The sequence below is a fragment of the Eutrigla gurnardus genome (genome assembly GCF_963514095.1).
Source record: "Eutrigla gurnardus genome assembly, chromosome: 22".
NCBI lineage: Eukaryota > Metazoa > Chordata > Actinopteri > Perciformes > Triglidae > Eutrigla > Eutrigla gurnardus.
In genome coordinates, this window is record NC_139933.1 from 15,567,956 (window position 1) to 15,594,378 (window position 26,423).

The 26,423-nt window shown below is 42.3% G+C and overlaps 2 protein-coding genes across 4 annotated transcripts in view; both read left to right on the plus strand.

The window, feature by feature from the left end:
- LOC311033070 (corticotropin-releasing factor receptor 1-like) overlaps positions 1-5,634 on the plus strand; it is a 47,493-nt gene extending 41,859 nt beyond the window's left edge. Inside the window, exons 11-14 of the mRNA XM_084040248.1 lie at positions 1,159-1,244; positions 1,356-1,491; positions 1,743-1,784; positions 4,784-5,634. Of these exons, the coding sequence (XP_083896374.1) occupies positions 1,159-1,244; positions 1,356-1,491; positions 1,743-1,784; positions 4,784-4,924 (405 nt within the window). The 3' untranslated portion in view covers positions 4,925-5,634. The remainder of the gene's footprint in view (positions 1-1,158; positions 1,245-1,355; positions 1,492-1,742; positions 1,785-4,783) is intronic.
- A 9,386-nt stretch (positions 5,635-15,020) lies between these two features.
- The window catches only part of LOC311032771 (KAT8 regulatory NSL complex subunit 1-like), a 33,827-nt gene continuing 22,424 nt past the window's right edge, over positions 15,021-26,423 (plus strand). For 2 of the 3 annotated variants that reach the window (XM_084039785.1, XM_084039787.1), the window contains exons 1-2: positions 18,742-19,217; positions 22,009-23,479. In XM_084039785.1, the coding sequence (XP_083895911.1) occupies positions 22,077-23,479 (1,403 nt within the window). In that variant the 5' untranslated portion in view covers positions 18,742-19,217; positions 22,009-22,076. Of the gene's footprint in view, positions 15,048-15,656; positions 15,740-18,741; positions 19,218-22,008; positions 23,480-26,423 lie in introns of those variants that run through there. The other variant, XM_084039786.1, reaches the window with a different exon arrangement.

Sequence of the window (26,423 nt, forward strand, 5' to 3'; positions counted from 1 at the left end):
TCACAAGAGCAGCTTCTCGCTGGCGTTTTTGTGTCTTGGCCAACACTCGATCCTGCAGGATCATCAGCAGGTCACCAGAATATCTGTGATGTCTCCAATCAGGGTGATGGTGTCGTATCTGCCCATGCCTTTCACCATGGCTGGCTGTTAGCGTTGGCAGTAAAGCGCTGGACTGCTATCAGGGATAACCGCAGGGCGTTATTAAGCATCTTAAGCACTAATGCGTGCGGCTAGTTAGGACTGGTGTAATGAATGCCTGCTTGCATCTGTTCGGGCCAAGGTCGGGTCAGCTGGCCCTGGAAAGTATTCCTACAGCTATTTTTGCCTCCATGTTGCACCACTCACTAGTGCTCTTGTCATTCATCACATCGGCGGGGGAGATAATCTCACTTAAGATATCCAAGAAACAGGATTTAGCAATATTGAAGGAAAAGGCTGGCGTGAATTATTTGACAAATCCCAAATAAACACCCACATACACCGTCCTGCTGTCGTAAACAGCAGTGGAGGAAATAATGACACCCTTTGTTTTAATTAGTGACATCATGTAAAAAAAATACTTAATTACTATTATTATAGTATTATTATTATCATAAGTTCAGCCTTTTGAAGAAGGAAAAAATATAAATCAATGCATGTTAAAAAATAAATTAATAAAATCATAATAAATACTCTAATAACAATTATGCAGAAACGCCCCCTTAAAGTGTCGGACACCAGGTTCACTGTGGTGTCGCTATTTCAGCTCTGTCATCTGATCCGCTTTTAGAGGCCACCAATCAGTTTATTTAGAATGACCTGTAACCTGATCAAAACGAACATAAAATAAATGAGACATTTCTAACACGTTTCTTTTGAAAGCAAATTTCTACCAAACTGACTATAATAAATCCCGACTATAAACTATCAGCTTTTTAAGGCAACAAAAGATGGCAACACTGAGTCGCATCTGTCTGAGTTCATCTGCCTGTTACGCTATAGAGACGCCCCTCTGGTGGTGGTCTGGTCACTGCAACACATCACGTCACAACAGCATCATGGATAGAACAGCGTCTGACAATGGGTCAGGATGTCTAAATACTGAACCGTAACACCATCCGAGCCTGATAGACACTTTGACACCTCACGTTCATCTCCTGTGTTTGATCTTCCCAACAGATCAACTTCATTTTCCTCTTCAACATCGTGAGAATCCTGATGACCAAACTGCGAGCCTCGACCACGTCGGAGACCATCCAGTACAGGTAGGTTTAATCCACCTGCGAGGGTCAAACCTCTTCAGATACTCCCATATGTACACAGCGGTGGTGGAGCATGGCGGTCTCTCCATCACGGTTGTCTGGTTTCCCCCGCAGGAAAGCCGTGAAGGCGACGCTGGTACTACTTCCTCTCCTGGGAATCACCTACATGCTGTTCTTCGTCAACCCGGGGGAAGACGAGATCTCTCAGATCGTCTTCATATATTTCAACTCCTTTTTGGAGTCCTTCCAGGTTTGATTCATTTCCCCGCTAAACAAAGCTTTGGACAAACGGCGTGTAATATCATCGCCTGTGTGGGCGTATTTTATTGTGTGCAATGACAGTAATTGTAACAAGTGGACTGTTTAATTGTCTCCCCCCACCCCCCCACCCCTTGGTGACGACTGAATTAATGCGTGTGTGTGTAATGAGCTGCTGTGCATGTGACTCACACCGGATGATGTTTTGATGATGATGATTTGTTCCTCTTCCTCTCCACACAGGGCTTCTTTGTGTCCGTGTTTTACTGCTTCCTAAACAGCGAGGTAAGCACATTCACATCTGCTAATCGATCACACATTTTATGCTTCCAGCACTAACTTATACGAACCCCCGTCTCGGGCGGCTCCACTCTCCCTTTTGGTGGCTGTTTCTGTGTATCTTGTGAGGGGGCATTGAGTGATGGAGCCCGGGGCTCTCATATTTAGGGCACAATTAAAGCTTGTCATGGATAAATGACATCACCTTCTACTCCTTCTGACAGCGTCAGCCTTAATTTTGTCTCACGGAGAAATCGGCGGTGAAATCCACTCAAAGTGGAACAGAAATATGAATATGGACGCCTGCAGATGTGCTGCTTTAATATATGATATTGTTATTAGTAATGATATTAAAAATAGTAAGTAGTGTTATTATTTTCAGTAATTGGAATATATATATTTATATATGTTATACATACACTACTCACAAAAAGTCTGGGATATTTGGCTTTCAGGTGAAATTTATTATACCATGAAAGTAGGGCATTTAAGTAGAAGCTTGCAATGGTGACTTCCTCATCTCAAACTATTTATTGAAACAAAAGCCAGCAGCAGTGGTGCACAACAAAACATGTCAATGTCTCTATAACTTGTCATGTGACCAAAGGACGTCCACGTCTCTGCTTTCTGGGACTCTTCCAGTCTCTGTGTCTCCGTAGCAACCTGCTGATGACACTCTGTGACTCTCTAAGCTCATTGGCCACTTCCCTCTGACAACTTCCTGTTTGAAGCCTCGCAATGGCGAGGTGCTGTTGATCACTTCGTCTTGGTCTCATGATGTCAACATGTGAACAGCATGATGAAGAGGTCTGTTTAAATACCCATTCTAATTGAACCACATTGATTGGTCGATTCAAGGATCAAACAGGTGTTGTGAATTTTGCCGTTCAGCTCCGTGTTGGACATGTGCATTCAAGAGAAGGCCAAATTAAGTTCACCTGTAAAGGTTATAGTGCATTTTAGGTTCATCCTGAAATTTCACCTGAAAGCCGAATATCCTTAACTTTTTGTGAGTAGTGTATCTCTGAAAGGTCTTTCTCTCTTTGAGGTTACAGAAAGTCATCTTTACAAATGTAATTTTTGAGTGAAAGGCTTCTTTTGTACATGGAGAACGGAACGCCTTAAAAGGTTCAAGCAGACTGACGACTGAAAGAAGCAAAGATCAAGTACAGTAGGATGAGAATAGATGAAATCTCCAGGGACTGAATGCAGAGGACTAACTCCATATTTACAGACCCGTGATTCTGGTCTGGTTAACAGGAGCCTCCAGTCTCACCCGTCGCCATGGGGACGTCTGATAAATACAAATAAATAAATATAATTTTGGTGTTAAAATAGCTCGGTGGTTTCATCATCGTGTTCTTCTTATTTAATTCTACTAAAGACGTTAACTGTAGCGTAGCACCATCTCCAGTCACGTCCAGGTTCAGTTTCTGCAGTTAAACCTGAGAGTTGGTGTAATTTCCTGGTGTCTCCTATTTTTGTTTTGTTTTTTTCTCGGTAGTGATATATTATAGCAAAAACAATTACATTTGAAAGTAATTTGCATTCTTTTTTATTTTATTTTTATACATTTCGATTTATTTCTCATATATCATTTTTCATACTGACGCTATTTTTCGTTGCTTATTTTCATTTTTTAGTTTCTCTCACGTAAAAAAAGAAAAATCCAACTTTGATGAAAAGAAAACAAATATAAATCAAGTCCACGTGTGATCAGTTGGAGAAGGAAGCTGATTGAGAAAAATCGATTTGTAAGAAATCTTTGATTGATTTAAAAGTGTAGATGAATCATGATTTCATGCTCTCTGACCGGCCCGACGGCGCTGAACAGACGCTGATATGAAGACGAAGTGGCCATAAAGATAATTAAAGTATCACTTGACATTTCCGCCGTTATAACGGGGGATTATGTCAGATGTTTTGGGGTTTTAATCAAGGCGGCCTGGTGGCTCTTCGGCTGAATCCTAATCTGGCGTTACAGCCTGAAGACTCCATCTCATCACGGAATAATCATTATTTTACAAGCTGTCGCTCGAGTTGCACATGGATGGAATATCAGCTGACTGCTGACCACCCCACCCCCAACCCAATACTGTGTTAGCCAGCTGGGTGATGAATGAATATCTCATCTTGGACCAACAAGGGGCTTAACCAACATGTGTATCACTGAGGATATTGATTTAGTGTTTTGTTCCAGGCTGAGAATAGCAGTAAAGAAATGAGACAGATGAACGAAGGATATGTGCCGTCACATTCGGGAGGAAAGGAAAACATTTAGCGTCTAAACATGTGTGTCCGAAGCGAGGACACCGAACACGGCGAATTAGAGATGTAAAAAATGTGTTTTTCAGTGATTGTTTGGCATCAGCCTTTGAGGTTAAAGCTTTTCTTTCGAGACCGCGCGCTGATCACCGGAGACAATTGATTTTGGCGACTTTTTAATCATCATTAACGATTGAGCATGTTTGTTAACGACACGTGTGGAAAAAGTCAGTTCTACATTGCAGGGATGGATTTCTCTGCAAGAAAAACAAATATAAACCAATGAAAAGTTAACAGGGATAAAAGAAAATGACAGGCAGATTTCTGCAGTTAACTAAAGTAAACTGCACTAAATGCTAAGCTGAATTTTTTTGACTGATACAAATACTAATACTTTTTCACTTAATATCACAAGTAGATCAGTAAATGATCTGCATATCTCTTGCAGAATAGACAGAATTTTGCCTGTTAAAATGAGTTAAATATTATGCCTTATAAGGGCAGCAGTAGATGCATTTAGAGCGAGAAGGGCACTTGGAGAGCACCGGCCTGCAGGCCGAGGACGGTTCCCTGAGGGGAAATATCTTCCAGCCTTCCATTAACATCAGACCAGCGCCTTTTCTCCCTGACAAACGGACTGAACCCAGAACATAACCTCCAACCAAACCAGATAACATTTCAGTAAACAGTTACCACGGTAACACAATGATCCATCAGCTGACTTTTTTTGTGGTTGACAGGTGCGGTCGGCTGTGAGGAAGCGGTTCCACCGCTGGCAGGAGCAGCACTCCATCCGAGCCCGGATGACCCAGGCCATGTCCATCCCCACGTCGCCCTCGCGGGTCAGCTTTCACAGCATCAAGCAGTCCACGTCGCTATGAGAGACCGCTGTCGTCCTGGAGACCCGGCAACCGTCGTCATCGCTTTCTGCCACATCACCAGAGAACGCTGAGATACTCTGTGAGGCGAGGCTGTGGAGGGAGGCTGCATCCGTCTCCCGAACCTCAGGGGGGACATTACACGGACTTGAAAATGGATGAGGATGGAGATAAAGGACACTGCAGACTTTGTGAAACCTGGAGGTTAGTGGATCATAAGATGCACGTGACCAAACTGGGCCACTTTGAATCTGGGTCTGAATGTACAGCACTCCTTATTCTTTAACGTTTGCCTGCCATGGATAGTCTCTGTTGTGTTTTTTTGTTTTTATCCGACGTCAGTGAGAACTCGGGGCTGGTGTTGCTGGACTGAACTGAACTGGATTCCAACCCAGAGGACTCAAAACGCAGCGACTAACTTATTACAATCAAGATTTTCATATTTTTTTTTTCTCTCTCACATGTCTGGATGTAGTGTTTGTTAATTTGATGTTGTGCTATCTTCCCCCGTTCTCAGCCAGCTTGGTGCGGTCGTGCTACTCTCATCAACTTTCCAGAAAGTTTGAACACATTCCATTCATTTTCTACCTGAGGAGTTTTGTTCCAAAATAATGATCTGCCGCGATTTAAGGGTCATGCATTAAATTACTAAATCTGTTATCGCTGTCGGATGTTAAGAATCGAGCCAGGAGGCAGTTAGCTTAGCTTAGCTTAGCATAAAGTCAGGAAGCAGTGGGGGTAGCTAGTTGTGGAATGTAACCCAAGTCCTGCACTTAAGTAGAAATATGCTACTTTAAACATCTACGTCGCTACATTTAAGCGGCTTTAGTTACGTTACAAATTAAGATTTGTACATACAAAACCTACAAAACTAACCAATTATAGTTAGTCATATCATCAAATGAGCTCCCAAAAAGTTTTTGGTGCAGTGGTATGCAACATTATCTGTGGACAGACGCATAGATGCACACACACACACACACACACACACACACAAAGCTGATCTCATTATCTCCCGATGGAGATACCAATAATAATAATATGATATTATATATAATAGCATAACATACTTTTAATACTTACACCATATGTTTCCCGATTATACTATTTTTGCTTGTAATAGTATTTTTGACAGTGTTGTATTAGTACTTTTACTCCACGGTTGCTGTTGAGACCAGTGAATGAACCGAAACAGGAGAGTTGAAGGTCAAGGATGAACTTTGATGGATTTTTAGAGTTTTTGGAACAAAACTCTTCAGCCGAACAAAGAGACTTACTATTGACCGACACGTCTCTACCAGCAGCCGCTGAGACGAATGAGCTTCGTTCAACCAGGAAGTTAATTCTCGTATCTTATCAGGTGACTTTCTGTGGTATATATATATATATATCAGGGAGGGAGGGTTGAAGTCACAAATATAAACCAAAAAACCACAAACCACACACTGTGAATCTCATGGGCACATTAATCCGTGATCAGCAGTTCACAGTCCACATTCCTATTATACCAGTTTGCCTCGCACCTGTGCATTTTTTATCAACTGCTGTTTATGTCAAACTATATGTGAATATCATCTTTCTTTTTGTCGCCCTGAACTCACTTTGTTTTCATCCCTTTCAAGTGATGTGTGTGTAACAGCGTATTGGGGCCATTGTAGGTTAGGTGAACTTGATCTCAGACAATTTGAGTTTCCTTTCATATACTTACACAAAAAATATGTTTTTTTTATGTTTTTTTTACAGTAAATTTCTGACATATTTCTCATAAATGTGTGACTATAGTCTCAGATAATTTTTTCTTGTAATTTTCCCCAGATCTGTTGTTGTTGTTTTACCTACATGGCCCCGGTACGCCATCATATGTGTGAGCTCTGGTCGTGACTGGTTGATATAATTTAACATTTCACATGCCACTGTGACGTTATTCTAATGTAAATCATGCCAGCGATCTGTGAAGCTGCTCCATCGGTGATTGAAGGGTTTTTCGAGGGGTATTACATAACACCAGAACTGCTGTTCAAAAGTTTGTAATCAGCTGTTACATTGACGTCTCTCTTTCTATTCTAAAAATATCTATATCTAAGCATCAGTGACCCTCCATCATTCCTAAATACTGAGTTAATCCTCTTTGTGAAACAGGAAGCTTTTCCTATTTAAATCTTAAGCTTCCGGTTTCTTTGACTGACGACTGCTGATTTCTTCTAATTCCACTGTTGCTCCAAAGGCTCTTTATCTCTTTCACTCTGACAGACATCCGACTGAGTTCCCCATGAACTAAATGACATCTACTTCTCCTAAAAGCATGAAAAACCATGCAGACATGTAGAAGTCCTCTCAGACACTCTGTGGCAGCAGATTACAAACTTCTGAACGGTTGTGTAGGAGCTCAAACTGGAGGCAGGTTCTGATGATGGTGATCATTCAGCTGATGATCAGCCGAAGGAACGTCAGCAGGAAGAGGCAGCCGCGGTGACACGTCATCATTCCAGCATCGTCAACGGCATCTCTACAAAACAAGCTCACAATGTAACTCACAACATTATTTATTATTATTTATTCTTCAATATTGTTGTTTTTTCGTACTTAAAACGATGTGAAGAGACAATAAACTGTGTGTTGCATTTGACGGAATGAAAAATTCAACAATTGTTGACATCAGGTTTATTTAAAGAACTCGTTTTTTTATAGGAACAAAAATACACACTGAGCTCGCTTTATTGTGGAGGGGAGGCGCTTTAAAGGCTCGGCATCCCGGTGCCATTTGTCTCCACCTTCCCCTGAGACCAAAGCAAACAAGAAATACATCTTGAGCATCGTGTGAGCCTTTTAAGCTTTGTGTGTGTGTGCGTCTCGGCGGGGAGCTCGGCTCTTAAATAAGATCCTTCTGCACAAGTGAGCATTTTCTCTCCGGCCGGGAAAAACCGAGAGAGAAGCTTCTTCTGCTTCTAATCAGCCGGCATGGAGACGACACTCTCTTATTATTGGCTGACAGATGAGGATCCCGCAGGGCCGTTTACGCGACGTCTTCAACGTAATACGCAAAAGTATTTTTTATGTTCTGGATATTTGATTACACGACGACAGCATTTTAGGGGGTTGCAAATGAAGACTTTTGATACCAGATTCCGGAGTGAAATCTTTTGAATAAGAAAATCCAGCATCGCCATGTGAACTAGCAATACTGGTCCCCATGGAAACGGTGATGTCAAGGCTCGACCTCACACATGCATATTACGTTTGCAGTCAAACAGCCGTGCCTGAGTAAGACGACATCTTTAACAACAACAGATTACCGAGTTAACTCGTCCAAACTAAATTATTGCGTTTTTGTACGCATACTCGCCGTGATGTCATAACGCTGAGAAAACAAAGCGTTTGATGGACACAGCGAGGCCGTCGTGTAAACGTAGTCTCACTGAAGGGATATATTAGCATCAAACCATTGTCAATTTACAGTTAGAGAGAATGAAGTCACTCTCCCTCTGTGTGTGTGGTTATTGCAGCTTCTCCTTGCTTTGTTTACAGAGCACAACCGCCGCTCTGCACTCACACAGCGGTTACAGCTGGCAACGCCTTCCCAAGTGCTGTAGCTGTTGTTCGAATTGTTAGTGCCATTTGCTGCAAGCCGCCGGCTCAGCCGTCCACGTTGAAAGGTATTGCCACTTTGCTCCTTCCATTCCTGCGAGTCACCTTTCAGACAGAATTTATTTTGGATTCTGGTCTCCAAATGATCCAGACATCTAAATTGAATGTGCATCAAATGAAGAACAAGACGTCTCCGACACTTAAGATAATCTGTTATTGGTCCCACAGTGGGGAAATTTAAGTGCAGCCGTCGACATCAGTGAAGATCTGCAAGAAGCCGATACACAGAATATAAATGGGGATGAATTTAATAACTGTTAGACACTTGTGAAGCATTTAGTATTGGGAGCAGTGGGGAGGTAGAACACGGCACGCGGACCAGGTTTGGGGGACCTGGTGCCTCACTCTAAGCAGCCTTTCCACATCCTGTGGACCGGCAACCCCTCTGGTTCCTGAACCGCATCCCCCCACAGACTGACCCGAGGTCCCCCCAACATTCAGCATCATCAACGGCATAAACAAAAGGAGCTGCTGCTTTTAATGTTAATGCAAGTTGCACAAAGTGACTGACAGTATTTCATGTTGATTTCCAAAGGATCACATCGTTGGAACATTAAATCGGATGTGAACCTCCATGTTAAACCCTTTTCAGGGCCCTTCCAGGTTTGTCGCTGCCTGCAGAGTGGCTTCAGGGCGACTCCGACTGCCGTCTCACAGATTCATCTACGTTTTCTGATTTAAAGTAGGGTTTCGCCTCAGCTGATGATTTCATGACTGTTGGTTTGTCTGGAGAGGAGCTACTGTTTTACTGTTGGTGTGTTTTGTAGTAAAGAGCAGAAACGACACACTGGTTTCACCTTCACGGTAATTTAATTTAACAAAAGAGCAAAATCAACAAATAAATTATGGGATAAGCTACCCAGCAGTTTATAAAGTAGTTAAAAGGAGCTCCATAGTTATCAGCTGCAACACTAAAGTGATGAAACATGAACGCATCACTAATTATAATCCAGTAATATAACATTTATTAATCTCACAAGATCCTGAATAACAAGTGGTCTTAAATTCACTGACGTTAGATTTCCAATGCAGGACTTTTATTTATAACACAGTATTTCTACACAAGTACGTTACTAATGTAAAAGTACTTGTAGTTACGGTACAAATTAAGGTTTTACAAACATAATATATGACCAAATTATAAAATGTGATACATTGACGTACGTTAAACTCTATAAATATAATGTACATGATGTATAACGTAAAGTAGTAAATTTGCTTCATCTCCACCAGCAGTAATTAAAATATGCGTTAAAATATCAGTAATAACATTAATAGACTCTGAGCTGATGATGGCGCCCCGAACGACAGCGTTGTCACGGCAGCGTAATGCTGTCCCCCCGGTTTGTTTGTGCTGTTAGCACCGTTAGCTGCGAGCCGCCGGCTCAGCCCCGCACGTTGGGAGCCACTGAGTCGAAACGCTTCATTCTCATATTTCACTTTAAAAGTCGGGCTGGAGTGGAGTTCAGGATTTTCTGTATGGTATGTATTTCTGAGATGCGGGGCTTAACGTTGGGAGGACTTCTGCTTTGGTTGAAAAGATGACCTCATGACCTCTAGCTCTGATTGATTGATGGGACTCATGATATTATTGGTAGTAATTGGTTGCTACTAGCTGATGTAAGCAGATGTCATATTTTGTTCTCCAGAAGGAAAAAGATTTTGGATTTTGATATAAAAATACGAAGAAACGTGTATTTTTTTCAGCATTTATTGTTGAAGCGGTGAACAACGTGGTAATTAAACTCGTAACACGCTCTGCCCGACAAATACCTTTACTCAGCTGTTAATTCTTTTCTACTTTTACTTCTTGAATGTAACAATGTGATTATAACAGTAACAGTTCAACATTTTAACAACACATCAGTACTTCTTTCACTCCTGCAGGCGAACATCGTTCACACTGTTTATACTTTAATTCCAAAACACCGAATGTAACGTGGACATCCAGAACACTTAACAGCTGCCGTTGGCCATCGTGAGTCTTCTGTGGAGATGCACAGAATATAAATGCAGTAGGATGAGATAAACGGCTGTAAAGCTGGAGGGGGATCTGTATGATGATGATGATGATGATGAAAGGTGGTGGTGGTGATGCGGACATCCCAGGAGGACGCTGTCATGCCAACTGGCTCTCTGCGGTGCATTTATATGCACCAGAGCTGAGAACATACAGGAAACCAGTCCAGATGTAAACCACACAACTGGGATAGAGTGACCCAGTTAGGCTCCAGTCCCCCCCCCCCCCCCCCCCCCCACCTCCACCCCTCCTCCCGCCCAGTGTGAGGAAGTCTGGTTCTGTCCAACATTGTCCGTCTCACGTCACATATGTTGGCAAATGTTACTTCGGTAAAAGTACATAAATGTAAATACCTACTAAATATAAATCATTAGATTATTATCACTCATGCAGATTTGTCTGTTGGAGTTGGTTGAGGTGGAGCTTGTTTTCAGCCATTCATTTATGATTCTTTTTATTATGGATTTCTTCTGCAGATTATTTTCTATATTATCAGTAATAAAGAAAAGCCACAACCATGAAAATAGTTGCCAGTTAACTTCCTGTTTTCTGTTTCGGCTGCACATTTACATTTTTAGATGTTTTGTGTGCAAACAATCTGAATTTGTAACGTAAGTAAAGCTGTCGTGAAATTAAAGAGTAGGATATTTGTCCTCTGAGATGTAGCGGAGTAAAAGTAGAAAGTGACATGAGAAGAAAGTATAGAATGTGTACTTAAGTACTTGAGTAAATGTACTTCCTTTCCACAACTTATTATAAACCATATGGAATGTTTGCATGCAACTTAAAACTACATATTAACATCATGATGAGGCTCATAGAAGAAGCCCTAGGGTGATGGTGTTCAGTGTGATGTTTCAGCGCCACCTAGTGCTGCTTCACTACAACTACACAAAGTTTTCTCCTAAATAAGTTTCCAGTCATGAAGCAAAACATTTAAAAATATATATATATATTTTCGCTGAGGAGCAAAATAACAGATCTGAAGGCCGAGACCTACTCTACTAATACATGTACGTATACTAATACTACTAATGCACAAGCTCTGATACCTGCTGGTTGAAGCTGAGAGACTGAGGATGAAGAGCGGAGGTACGACATGATGGAGCTTCTCCAGCTGCAGACTGACTTGTGAAGAGTCCAGGTTCTGGTCTCCATCCAGGTCACAAGTTAACGGTCTGTAAGAGAAGAGTGGGATAAACATCAGTGTATCACAGTCGACAACCTGTTCACAGTTTATACATTTAACTATCTGTATATCACAGTCAGATTTGATTTCCCTATATTTTATTTATTCTAATTAGATTTTACTTGCCCAACTTGTTTTATACATATTTGCATGTTGGACAGAGGATGGGATCTAAGAGTTTCATCACTACAGTAACAGTACAAATACTTTGTTACTGTACTTAGTTTTCAGGTATCTGTACTAAACTTTTTACTTTCCCTCTCTGCGTTTTAAAACAAATACTTTCTCCTCCTCACATTTTCAAAACAGGCTTGTTACTTTAGTTGTAATGCATTTGAGGGGAATTATCGATGATTCAGTTAGCCTTTTAAAAAACCAGTCAGTGGAAATGTCCTGCATAGAAATACTTTTATTTTATACTTTAAATACATTTCAGAGCTGTACTTTTTCACTGAGTAAAGAAGTTGAATCAGTACTTCTACTTGAGTAAAGAACATCTGTACTTTTGACACATCTGGCTAATACACACTCAAGAATATGTAATATGTACATATAGTTACACACAACTGTGATCCCTATAATAATAAATGCTGCTTACACATTAATACGGTAATAATAATAATAATAATAATAATAATAATAATAATAATAATAATATGCTATAATATTTAATACTATCAGAGGCTGTTGATGAGTACTTGGGTACTTTTATTGTAGTAATTGTACATGGCAGTATTGTGCTGCTTTTGCCTCAGTAACCTGTACACACAAGTAAAGACAAAATGGAATTTGGTGACGCATCAACTGAAGCCAACAAAACACATGAAAAACATTGACATGGTAAATATTGTTGAGGTGAGCTGAACAGCAGTAAATATTTAATAAATTGTTTATATATTCCAGAAGTGTATTTGTGAGGTCACACACTGATGTTGGAGGGAAGGCCTGGCTCTCAGTCTCCACTCTAATTCATCCCAAAGGTGTTCTATCGGGTTGAGGTCAGGACTCTGTGCAGGCCAGTCAAGTTCATCCACACCAAACTCTCTCCTCCATGTCTTTATGGACCTTGCTTTGTGCTCTGGTGCACAGTCATGTTGGAACAGGAAGGAGCCGTCCCCAAACTGTTCCACAAAGTTGGGAGCATGGAATTGTCCAACATCTCTTGGTATGCTGAAGCATTCAGAGTTCCTTTCACTGGAACTAAGGGGCCAAGCCCAGCTCCTGAAAATAACCCCACACCATAATCCCCCTCCATCAAACGTTACACGTGGTGCAATGCAGTCAGACAAGTACCGTTGTCCTGGCAACCGCCAAACCCAGACTCGTCCATCAGATTGCCAGATGGAGAAGCGTGATTGGTCCCTTCAGAGAACGTCTCCACTGCTCTAGAGTCCAGTGGTGGCGTGCTTTACACCACAGCATCCGACACTTTGCATTGCACTTGCTGATGTATGGCTTGGATGCAGCTGATCGCCATGGAAACCCATTCCATGAAGCTCTCTACACTGTTCTTGAGATAATCTGAAGGCCACATGAAGTTTGGAGGTCTGTAGCGATTAACTCTGCAGAAAGTTGGTGACCTCTGTGCAGTATGTGCCTCAGCATCCGCTGACCCCGCTCCATCATTTTACCTGGTCTACCACTTCTTGGCTGAGTTGCTGTCGTTCCCAATCACTTCCACTTTGCTCTAATCCCACTGACAGTTGACTGTGGAATATTTAGGAGGGAGGACATTTCCCGACTAGACTTGTTGCACAGGTGGCATCCTATCACAGTACCACGCTGGAATTCACTGAGCTCCTGAGAGCGACCCATTCTTTCATGTTTGTAGAAACAGTCTGCATGCATAGGTGCTGCTTTTATACACCTGTGGCCATGGAAGTGATTGGAACACCTGATTTATATTATTTGAATGGGTGAGTGAATACTGTGTGTAGTGTGTGTGATATCTTATTTAATAAATCCAACACGTTTTCATTTTTAAAATGGTGAAGTGCGGTGTGGTGAAGTAGAAAGTGCAATATTTTCCCTGAGATGAAGTCGAGTAGCGAAGATTGAATGTTAAATTAAGTAAAATACAAGTACCTCAAAAGTAAAGAAAAGTACTGACTTACTTTGCTCCATAAGCAAATCACCCATTGAAATGACACAAAATGAAAGTTTTTTCTTCTACGTCTCCACCACAGTGTCTGTAGATTGATATGATACAGGATATAAGGTAAATGTAATATGAGGTGAAATGCATTGCTGTCTAACGTTATTTTATATTTTAGATCTTTATTTTAGCTGTTTTCCTATGAGCGTTAATAAAGGGAGTCTGAGATCTGAGTGTTAATGTGTGTGTATGTGTGTGGGTTTGGGTGTTCACTTTCTCAAGACAGATATTAAAAGAAAGTGACACCAACTGGGCCTACAGTCCAGCACATTATAGACATGTTATCATCTAAATAATTCATTAAAAAAGTGAAAACCCTGGTTGTGAATGTGGGGGGCGGTGGAATTCAAGAAATGTATAACATGAAATGTACTTAATAACTTTGCACCAATGTCAGACTGTGGATCTCCACATAAATATATTATATATCAATAATAACGCCCCAACCCTAACCCTAATCTCTACTTCCACTCCTCTCTGGTCTCGTCAGCTCCAGTTTGAACTCCACTCTTATAAAGGAGAAGTATTCTCTTGTAGATCTCCTGTCCTACTTTGGGGTTAAATGATGGAGACACCCAAACCACCCAAATATCATCACCACCAGTAGCAACACAACGTGTTTAGCATTTGATGCAATACATCAAATGAAATAAAACACATTGAACAAACTCATTTGCAGCTATCTGCATCGTATGCATGTTTTTTGATCGTGCTGTGAGCTGCGGTGGGTCGTTTCTGAGTGAAGCCCCGAAGACGAGGCAGCAGAAATATGAGGTGTTTTTGCAGTGAGATTGCGTGAAAACACCGCAGGCTGGACTTTAAGTAGCTAGTATGCGACGGCACGTGCACGTCCCTCGTGTAGCCTCGCGGCAAAAGCGTCCGTTTATAAGTCAGACGGAGCTTGCGGAGACATTTTCCAATTAAAAACAACACATTTCTTTGGATAATGAAGTTTCGTGATGTGAACTTTCGTCCCACATTTCCGCTGTACGGGCATTCGCCGAGAGTGACGGCGGCGGGGAGCCAATGGGAAGCCGCGAATGGACGCGACGACCAATAGGAACGCGCGGAGGGGCGGTTGTTATCAAGTCGAAACGGTTAGTAACAGGACAAGCAGGTAAGTAAGATTTTTGTCTTATTTTTCTCAAAACTAACAAACGCGCCACTTGTCGGCGAAGCGACTTCGGTTGCGTTAAACTATCCGCTGTTCGCTTTGAGCGGGTTAGATTTTTTCAACGCACTTTTTCTGCCAAACGGGCAAAAAAAGAAAAAGAAAACGGCAGTCATTGAGAAGTCAGTATGGGATCGGGAAGCAAACAAGCTAGTTTAGCGTTAGCTTAGTCCGCTAGCTAACTTGGGCTGTTATTGGCCGTTAGCTTACTACGTCAAACATTAGCCGGGGCTAACATTAGCTAGCTGATAGAAACTACTGTTAATTGTATCACCAAAATAAATCGCTGTCAGCACATTATTGGGTGCGACTAGTCAACAAAGAGCCCCCCCTTAGTAACTTACTCTTATATTCCTCAACTCGGTGTTACTATTAGTCCACATGTAAAACTTTTTCATTATACATTTGCGATGATAACGTCCGCTGTAGGTTAACGTTAGCCCGGTTAGCGCTAGCATGCCAGCTGGACGTAAAATAGTCAAGTTAAGTTAGCAACTAAAACCACCCGAAGTGTTTGAATAAGATCAAACTAATGCTTTTTTGTTCGTTTTTTAGGTGTTATGTTACCTCCACGCGCACTAACTTGGATTATGGCCCCTCGGATTATTGAATGGAGCATCTCAACAATGGAGTTAAAGGTATTTATTAAGAGCAGTTGTCATTATTATTGTTGTGTGAAGCCTGTGCGACGTCATGATGCTCTGAGTTGGTAACTACGACAGCGGTGAGATTGTGAGTGTCCCATGTCGGGGTGCCCGGCTGGCCTTTCACCCGGGAAGGAGGCGCATACGGTGCATCTTATCAGGGTCGTTCAGGTCCGACTGGGAGGGGAGTTGAAACGATGCTGATGGATAACATGTCCCATAACAAAGTGTGGGGTGTAAGGCCTCTTGAATCCCCCTGGAGGAGCTGGAGGATGATGGAAGTACCTTTTGCGCAGCCTGTTGCTCTCCTGAAAGAAGATGGATCCCCCCCCCCCCCCTTTTTTTTTTAGTCCTTCACATTCACACACATATGTGCGCACACATGAATAATCACTTATAATTTATGATAATGCATGTTCACTATGGTAGCCCGATCGTACACAGAGATTGTGTATGACCTGTCTGAAGTAAGACGTTTATTTGCATCTAAATGCAACAAAACTTTCCTGGGAAAATCCTCCAGTGCACAGAAAGTAATAAACGGCTGTTTATTTAAAAGGTATAGAAGTTTAAAAAGTCACCAAATGGAAATGTTAAAACAGGTGATTTACTGAAGCAATTTGAACTCCCTCAACATGGAATGCACATCCCTTATCTTTGGGATGTGCAGTTTAAAACGTATATTAATAATAACTCATCTAAAAGGAGTAAATAGCATATGTCCCACCACTGCCACACCATAACGTCATGCTGTATTCATAATAAATCCCAGCAAATACTGAACATGATGCAACTGATGTTGCAGTTCCTCAGGTGAGATATCAGTGTCACTAATATGACAGATTTTGTAGCTAAATATATTTAATTCTTATCCGTGAAGGCTAGCTACATGCTGTTAAATAAACTCTTCTTTATTATTAAATTAAATTAGTGCTAAATTCAAGGCCTCATACGTATGCAATAACACTGCCATGTCTACTTTCTAGTTGTCAGGGAATGGACATGCGTATAGCAATACCTGTACAATTTAATACAACCGCCCATCAAGTAGTTCCCAATTTAAAAAACAAAAACATTTTTGCATTAATGCAATAATCATTATAATGCTGCTTGTGTTTGGACAGCATTTAACATACACAGACGTTTTTAGTATTAGAGATTTTAAAACGATACCCAGCCGTATTCTACCACGCAATTTGTGGTGTTGCTGTATTCTGAGAATATTATTATTATTATTATTATTATTACATCTTAATCCTCTACAACGCGATCATCGAGCTACAGCTTCAAATGACCTATCACCAACCTCTGACACGGACTGAACAAAACGTCTTAAATATTTTATTTGTATCTCTTTGTAAACTCTTCAGTGGACTCCTGTGCAAATCCACACATTTCCCCAACATTTATGAAATGTTCAGCACTCCCCTGTTTACCTCATCAAGTGAGGTAAATCTTTTCATTGACTAGTAATCAATGTAGGTCAAGTAGTTGTTCAAAATGACAGCGACATCTAGTGTTCAAACTAAGAAATGCAATGTATGCACAGTGCAAGTTATTACAAATAATATGCTTAAGCCATATTGTTCTTTAAAGAAAAGAGATATTGCTCATTGCCGTTGGGTACAGGTAGTAGAATAGATATGAATACTCAGTTTTCAGATATGTCTTTACTGTCTTAGTAAGGTGTGTAGGTTGCGTGGTAGGTTATGCACAAATTTTGTCTGATTATGGTGCTTCTCCATATTTTTGTTGAGACTTTAGAATTATCTTACATAACTATGATGCTGCAGTTTGTGGTGTTGTATTATAAAACATCTTAATCCACAGCCTCAAATGACCAATTACCAACCTCTTGACACAGAGTAAACAAAACAAAATCTCAGAGGCTGATGTTTTTAATTGAATTACAGTGCAGAGAACAATGTAGCTGTAGTTTAGTTTGTACACATTTTTCTTATTTGGTGCTTTCAGCCCTGCTTTTACACATAATGTTGGTGGTGTATTATTAGTATTTACACGGGTCAGTGACTTTCTGGAATATCAGGGAATTGTAAAATCTTGTTTTTCGGACAGGGAAAGGGAATCTGAGAATTTTGTTTGTAGCATGTTTAAATTTGAGTTGCCATTTATCAAAATGTAATATTTTCCCACGCTGTATTTTAATTTACCGGGTTATTTAATGATTTCCCTCCTGTTTCGTAGAGTGGTTGTTATGGTTACATTGATTTCCAGGGACAATTTAGCACACGTCAACAACAAATAACAGAGTAATTGTGCACCGTTCAAGCAGTGGAAACTTTAGGTTTTGTTCTCAAAGCTCACAAATTAATGTGTTTACAATGCCAAGGCTGCTTCTTGTTGTTCAACACAAAGATTGCCTGTTTTTACCTTCATTATGAGGCCTGGAGATTCAACTCTTTAGTCGGTGAAAGTCAGGGAATTTGACTTGGAATGAGAACCCTGTATTATATGTATATTATAGCTGAATATAACAAGTCCTGCACCTTCACAGAGGTGTTGCAGTAGGAGGAGGATCTGGTTCCTGGTAGAAGGGGGGTCTCCTTTCAAGAAAACATGGAACATGGTGATCACTTTTATTATTATTCAGCCATTTAGAAGACGAGTGACTGTGTGTACAGCTGCTGCATGGATAAGAGCCATGTGGTTCAAGCATGATAGCGTATTTACTGCAGGTATCACGCATGTAACCGTGCTAATGTTTCCAGTTCAACCCGCAGCAGCAGCTTCATCGCGGCGTCTGAACTCGCGCTAAAGTGACATTGCGCTATGTTGTTTTTCTGGTAGACAATGCCCTCCTGTGGTGTCTTCTTTTGAGCTTTTCTGTCGTTTCTTATCTGCCCTTTACTCTAGTGGTGAGTATGAGAAATGTCTCCCGCCTACCAGCAACACACACACACACACACACACACACACACACACATTGACACACGCACGCACGCACACACACACACAGCCCTCCTATGTTTGTCAGACTCAAATCCGAGGGAGAGGAGCTAGCCGCCATTTTCTAAGCGTCTCTCCCTAAAACGAGAGAAAAAGGCTCGCGACAAACCCACCGCCTGGATTACCCCTCCGTTTACTGAGAATCGTGTTTTTTGGTAAAGGATTACCGGGAAATCGCCTACATTTGACGTGAATCGGAGTAGAGCGAAGCGATTCGCGGCCTTGTCATTATATTCGCTGCTCGTTAGCGGCGAGGCGAAGCTAGCTGCTCGAGCAAGGTGTAGACCGTTGATTCGCCCATTCGCCTGAATCCGGAACGAGACCCGAAGCGGCTCCGTCAACTGGGCCTTTTCAGGGCCGATCTGGTTGCATTTTTTGTTGGATTATTTAATGGCATAGGGATCGATTCGAGTTTTTTTGTGTGTTAGGACCCTTGTTTTTTTCCCACTTAAACTGCAGGGGATTGTTGCCGAAATTCCCTCGGATAGTGCAACCTCGTCACGTGGTAGGTTCCTCCTTTTTCTTTGTTAGCGAGCTAGCTAGACTGGCAGGGTCTACTCCCAACTTCTCTGCTCCCTGACATATGTGCATTAATGTAACCCCGCTGGTTTGATCGCCCACGAGCGTGTTCAAAGCACGGTCACTCGCAACAACAGGCCCCGTCTGTATTTATTTCCTCCGTCTAATTGCAATGCACACCATGTCTCCACTTTTGCAATAGGGTCTTAAAGATAAGTTGTGATCCACAACGAGTGGGCTTCTGACCACATTCGTTGTGTTGCATCACCTGGATTTAACCCTGCTGTTAACCCGTGTGTTGCCCCCTTTTTAAAAACGTATTATACACATTACTTTGGGCGTTATTGGCTAGAAGTATCGCCGAGGTTCGCGTGGGTTACGTAGTCGGCAACTAACATGTTTACTTGCCTAGTGAGGTTTGCGTAAAGCGTTCACCAAAATCTAATATCGCTAAACTGGTGCTACTTTAACGAAAGGTGTAAAAAGAACAAGAGACCTAATGTGATGAGGGTTAGATGGCGTTTCATTGCGGTTTGGGCTTCCTCGAGCAGGTTGTGTGTTTCTTGCATCAGCAGCGTTTTCTCCCCTCCGAGCTAACGTTAGCCAGAAGCACATTTAATGTGCATGTACTGTATAAGAGTGACTCGTTTTTTAGTGAGATGTTTATCTTGTCTGTTCATGTGGAGATCCGTGTTTTTCCTTCCTACCGCCGCGGCTCGCTGATACAAAACAGCGCTGATGTTAATGTGGGTTTTCTTGCGGAAGCTGGTAACAAGATAACGAAACGACGTTATTACACTCGCGTACATCTACATTCCGATTTTAAAATGTACATTGTGTTGTTGTAAACACCAGGAAGGCATTTTTGGTGATTACGTTATGGTTGGCTAACGTTTGATGTGGACGTTTTTTGTCGCATCTCTTAGCTTAACAGCTCACAGAGATACTGGTGTTTACATTAACGTCCACCAGCGTTACTTGTTTAATTTGCCCCCATCGGAGCATGAACGAGTCCGGTGTGTTTGGAGCGGAATGGGCGGTTTTTAGCTAGATGAATCGCATTGCATAATCTGCTTCGGAAATACCAACATGGCGTAGTGCGCGCTGACTAGAAACTGCGGTGAAATACTGAGCCCCCATTCATCTGACCCTGCAGACGATACGCGGAGATGCAGCTCTCCCTTTATCTTGTATTATTTGAAGGGAGGCTTTATTCTTTTTTTCAAAGTTTGATATACAGAGAGTCGATGTGAACGAGACCACTGAGTCAATACTCCGCCTCAACCACTGTATTGTTCTCTTTTACATTTTTAATATTAGCATCATTCTGCTGGTAATCGCTCCTGGGGAAATTGGGGAAGGTGTAATGGGTTCAGCTGAAATTGACACAGGAACGGGAGTCAGGATGACATCATGTGCTTCAGACTAATGCCGGGGCCTAAATCCACCTACTTAGACCGCCTGTGTGGACTCCTGCTGCACACTGACCTACCAGGGCACATGTAGGGCAGTGGGGTTCGAACCGTTTGCATTGGCTTTTCCCCTACATCTTCCTTCTCACCGGAATCACAGAATTTAATTGTAATGCATATTCCTTAAAGAGGAGCCTTGTGAGTAAATGACAATTAAGACTTGTTCACACATGCATGGGTGTAGTGGGAATTATTTATTGGCTTTGCAGGAAGCAGCTCAGATGTCTGCTGTTATTCCATGTATATCGTTAGCATCTCACTCACCAAGGTCAGTGCATACCAATCATTTTTGGTATGAATTAATGTGAGTCTTTGACGAGGGACAGTGGATGTTGGACAACATTTTCTGGAATTTCGATAGAATCAAGTGAACGTCTGAATGCTATCAAATGTTCCTCCTCTTCATCTCAAGTGTTTTCTGTGGTCCCTTTTTGTAGGGTTCATTTTTAGCGACACTTCGAACCAGTAGGCCAAACGAAATGTCAGTGAGTCACCAGTTAATTTGATTAGGACTGTAACTTGATTAGTCGAACACATTTACTGTTGTTTTGTTTTTAAATCGGTGTATATAAGACTTGTAATGGTATTAGTGCATTTTCATTGATCATATCTGGTACCAAATGTTTTGGAAATGCTACTTTCTTTTTTTCATGTTAGTAATTTTCCACTCTCTAGAAGGTTACAGAACCTGTAGTGCAAGTATTTAAGTTGAAGCTTTTATTGTACAGCCTGCCTTCACGTTGCTTATTTATAATTCATATATATATATATGTGTGTGTGTATATATACGTGTGTGTGTATGTTTGTATGTATGTGTGTGTGTGTGTATGTATATATGTATATATGTATATATATATATATATATATATATATATATATATATATATATATATATATATATACACACACACACACACACACACTCATTTATGTACATTATACGTAGTTTATTGAAGTTGTATATTATTTGCTGCATTTCATTATACATAGCCTATGAAGTTGTCTGTCCGTATGAACTTAATTTCCTTCACAAATACAAATTCGATTTTTGGTAGAGCTGACTGTTTAATTATTGAATCAGTATTTAAATATGTTGTAGATAGTGTCTATGCATTTGTTTACACTATGTGGTCCATCACTGTACAAGGATGTGAATGTTACCTGGGAATTGATAGGAAAATGTCTCCGCCCAACATCCTCTCACATCATCTCGGATCATAATTTGATTTTGAGTTCATTAGACCACATTGTTAAACTTATTTATTGTCTCCCCTTCTGTCTTTATTTTCTCTCCTTTCTCTTCAGGCTGTCCTCAGGTGGGGCAGTAAGCGGGTGGTGTGGAGCAGGCCGCGGTGCCCGTCCCTCTGCACTGCATGGCTGCGATGGCGCCCGCTCTCACCGACGCCCCAGCCGAAGCTCACCACATCCGCTTCAAACTGGCTGCCCCATCCTCAAGTCTCTCACCGGCCAGTGCAGAGAACAACGGTAACGCCAGCAACATCCTCATCCATAGCAGCGGCCCCGCTAAGTGCAAGGCCGCGTCCGAAGATTGTCCTCTTGACTTTTGTGGCGGCGACCAGGAACAGCAGCAACAGCAGCCTCAATCCGACTCTGTGGCTCAGGCCTCGGCCCTGGGAAAGCTCCAGCCACTGGTGGCTTCTTACCTATGCTCTGATGTGACACCTGTCCCTTCAACTAAGGAGTCAATCAAGCTGCAAGGAGTCCTTATCAAACAATCTGTGTTGAAAAGCCACAGAATACTGCCCAGCTCCCTGCTTAACGGCGGAGGAGACTTCCTGTTGAGGAAGAGGCAGGCGATTGAACTTTCTGGCGGCCAGCTCAAAAGCCTCATGAGTGGCAGCACCAACGGAGGTGGTCAGCCCATGGCACCTGTCAATGGCCTGGCCAAGAAGCTGGTCACTATGTCTGGCCCTGGCTCTGTTGTGGCAGTGAATGGTGACAAGCAGTCTGTCACCACAGACTCTCAGTCCCAGAACCTGCCCTTGGACTCCGAGACCTTGACGGCTACCTTGTCAGGGCATATCCCAGTGAAAGGAACCCTAAAACAGATACATTCCTCTGGGGTTTCTCAAAATACAGAGGGAAAGAACCTTAATCCACCAGTGCTACAGTCTAATGCACTCTCCCCCTATCCCCATGACAACCCTAACCCCACCGAACAAGTGAATTTGGAGGAGGCTGATCCCTACACGTCTACCAGTCAGCCACATAGTTCTGATGGGGAGAGACCAGGTAGCAGCCAGCAGGGCTCCCCATCTTGCACACCTGCACCACAGCCTCCTCTACCCTGTACTTCTTCCTCGGACAGCCTTGATGCTCATGTTAAGGAGCGCACCCTTCTCAATAGCAGCCGCCAATCGGAGATTGAAAGCCGACTGCGGCGCCTGCGCAAACGTCTTCAAGTTGTACAGGCGAAGCAGGTGGAGCGGCACATTCAACAGCAGCTGGGCGGTTTCTTGGACTCGGCTCTCAACCGGCTTGTGGCCAGTAACCGCAAATCGGAGACTGCAACCCCTACAGCTACATGGAGGACTGGTCGCCACTCTTCCTCAAACAGAGACGGCCTCGGTCGTTTTCTGAAAAGCGGCTCCATGCCCTTGGAACTTGAGAGGCTGTATCTGAGTGGATCCGCCAACCTTCATTCTGCAGAAAGCGCCTTTGACTCAGATGTAACAGAAAGTAGCTCTGGAGGGGACTCTGACCTGGAGGAGGAGGAGTTGACCAGAGTGGACATTGAGCAGAGGCACGTCAAAATGTAAGTAAAAGTGTCCTTGCCCCCTGAGACGAGCTTATTTATAGCTGTACACATGATTCTGCAGTATTAAAGTATTCACTGCTGAGGCCAATTGGGGGATTATTGCAGCATTCATGTGGGGGGAAAAGGTTTCCTAGTAACCATTCCCAATGAGATTCATCTAAAGTTGACTATATTGTTCTGTTACACTTTCCCCTTGCACAAGTTACTAGCATTACTCTCATTACACCCTCTCCATGGTGCTCTGAGCTCTTCAACTCTCCTGTGAAAGTCCCTGTGATTCTAGGCCCTGCAATATGCTACTCAGTCCTAGCAGGTGCTAATGACGATTATAACTGCCTGGTCCGCCTCAGTAGCGCTTGGATCAAACTCCAGGGAGGGGTGGAGATACCGTTCAGCCAGAGAGCATGTGTAGTCGTGTGGGTGGTACCAACCTGTAGGGAACGCACAGGCTGGATTGCACTGTAAAACAATCTCTCGTCATACAGTGCTTCCTGCTGAGTGAGACCGAGGCTGAAACTGAACGTTCTGTTTATCTGCAGAGCGAACAAGTGAGCGCCCACAGAGCCGATGAATGTTTTGGTTTAAAACTGAAAGCAAGGAACTGAAAGCAAGGAGGAAACGTAGAGTTGTGGTGGTTTTTGCAGAACATGTGGGGTTTTGTGTTTTCACTTGCTGCCTGTTGTGATGCCAGGTTTGCTTCAACGGAGCTTGCAAATGTATTCCATGGGAAGTTCACACAAGAGACGTAATTTCTGTGTCATTAGTGGTTGGAAGGAGGGGGGAGGGGGGGGGGGGGGATACAGCAGATGGGTCAGCAGTGTTAATGGACTTACTGACCTGTGTAGGATTGGGTTGATTATTGACAACAAAGCTGAAAACACTGATTTTTATTATCCTCTCCTCTTTTGGCTTTTGACCATTGACCTAAATATTTTCATAACCTAACAGGAAGCGCGCACATGCGTGTGTGTGTTGTGTGCCTGAAAAGAAGAAAAAATACATGTATTCATAATCAATGGACCTCATTATAGGTCAAAGGAGGTGTTCTGGCAGTTAATGTGCATATTTATAGCATGCCGTTTTCAAGGAGAATGGACAGTGAGCCACTTTTATGTGGCGAGGAGGTGCAGTCGTCATGATGTGTACATCGGAGGTAGTAAACATGATTGTTTTGAGTTGTAAAATTACCAATGTTAATTTTGTTTTAGAACTAAACTACTACGCCACTTTAACAAATGGACAGTGACCTAACTAACACTGTTAAGATATAGAAGTAATATGTAGATAACAAAAGATAAATGTTGCAATGAGGAAGTTTGATGATCTCATTATGTTAGTCCTGGCAGCTGGGCAATGTACTTGACCTTAAGGTAACACAATAGCATGACTGCATTGAAATGAAAAGTCCTTTTTTTTTTACTGTTTACTAATGATACTGAGATGTATCATTTACCGCCACACCAAGAAAAGATAGTTATAAGTAGTTATATGTAAGTTATAGCTGGGGGGGGGGGGGGGGGGTTGAAAATGGAAACCCTTGGAAGTTGTAGGTGCTTTCCACCATAAGTAAATCTTCTTGAGGCTTCTTTGTTTGTCAGGGTTTTCAATAAGCACCAGCTGTCGGCCATTCATTAACAAGTATCCAGCCGACTACTTAAACATTAAATTATGTTAACTAGTCAGTGAGATGTGAGCTGCTCTCACTGAATCTGCTGCACTGACCCAAAAATACATTCTGAGATTAGCTCAGCTACAAACACGGCTAACTGCAGAGCGACAAGGAGTGCGATTACTGATGGTGGCACGTATTCAATGAGCGTTTGAATTCCGATTAGCTTGTGGTTTCAAAACAACGATGAAAGGTGAACTTTTGCTCGTCTTGCATATTTACATGACGCTTCAACCGCAAGCCAAGTTGCTGTGCATCATATACTTATTTCTGCATACAACGGCGGCCTCGTTCAAACAACTACCAGCTTTATATCTTCAGATTTACGTTCTCAGCACGTTAAATGCTCCGGTGGTGCGTTGCCTAGTAACACGTCCTCAAAACGTCGACATAAACAAACACGAGGTACGCACAGTACCTCGTGTTTGTTTATGTCGACGCATCTCCCACCTCGACTGAAATGTGATCTCTGTCTTCTGGCCTCGGTTTGCTCATTTTGCGCACCGGCCGACTGGACACTTGCCGATACGTTAATAAATAAACACTATCATTTTAATCACTTGTCATTATTGTTGCTTATTAATAATAAAAGGCACATTGGATTTAGTGCCGTGACGCCATCGGCACAGGCCGCTGATGTTTTTAATTTTCCAGAAAGTGGACAAATGCCAGTTCAACCGGTTTGTGCATAAATTAATCCGGTTTAGCCCGTACACCGAACCGAATCGGTGAAACCGGATATCGGCCCAACCCTAATGCCACACTAAGGAAAATTCGGTAAAAGGCTGCATTGATTATATGCTGTCAAGGTGTCCATGAATGGGGGATCGATTCATAGTTGAGTGTAGGCGTTAACCCATTGTTGTATGTCAGTACAGATGATTGTGTTTTATATTAGCAAGCTGCGTGTGTGCGCGTTTACTATTTATGCTCTCATGAAAACAACCAGCCCTGTTTGGTTGCCGAGCTTAATTATAGATGTTTGTAGCCTTTAAACAGCTAATTTAGTACGACCTACATGTAGTTCCATGCATGAGAAAGCATCTGAAGGATGCTGTGGTTTTATTCAGCTTCACCAGCAGGAATAAGGCAGCTTCCCCAGTACAATAGTGTTATGACTCCTGCCTAACTCATTTCAGTTATCGCTGCATATTAATCAAATCTTGACTAAGCTCCCTCTAATGTCCTTAAACAACCAGGAAAAATTACCAATCCATTTTTTTCTACTCAGCTACAGTTAATTTGTTCCAGCAAACGAGGGCTGCCGTGATT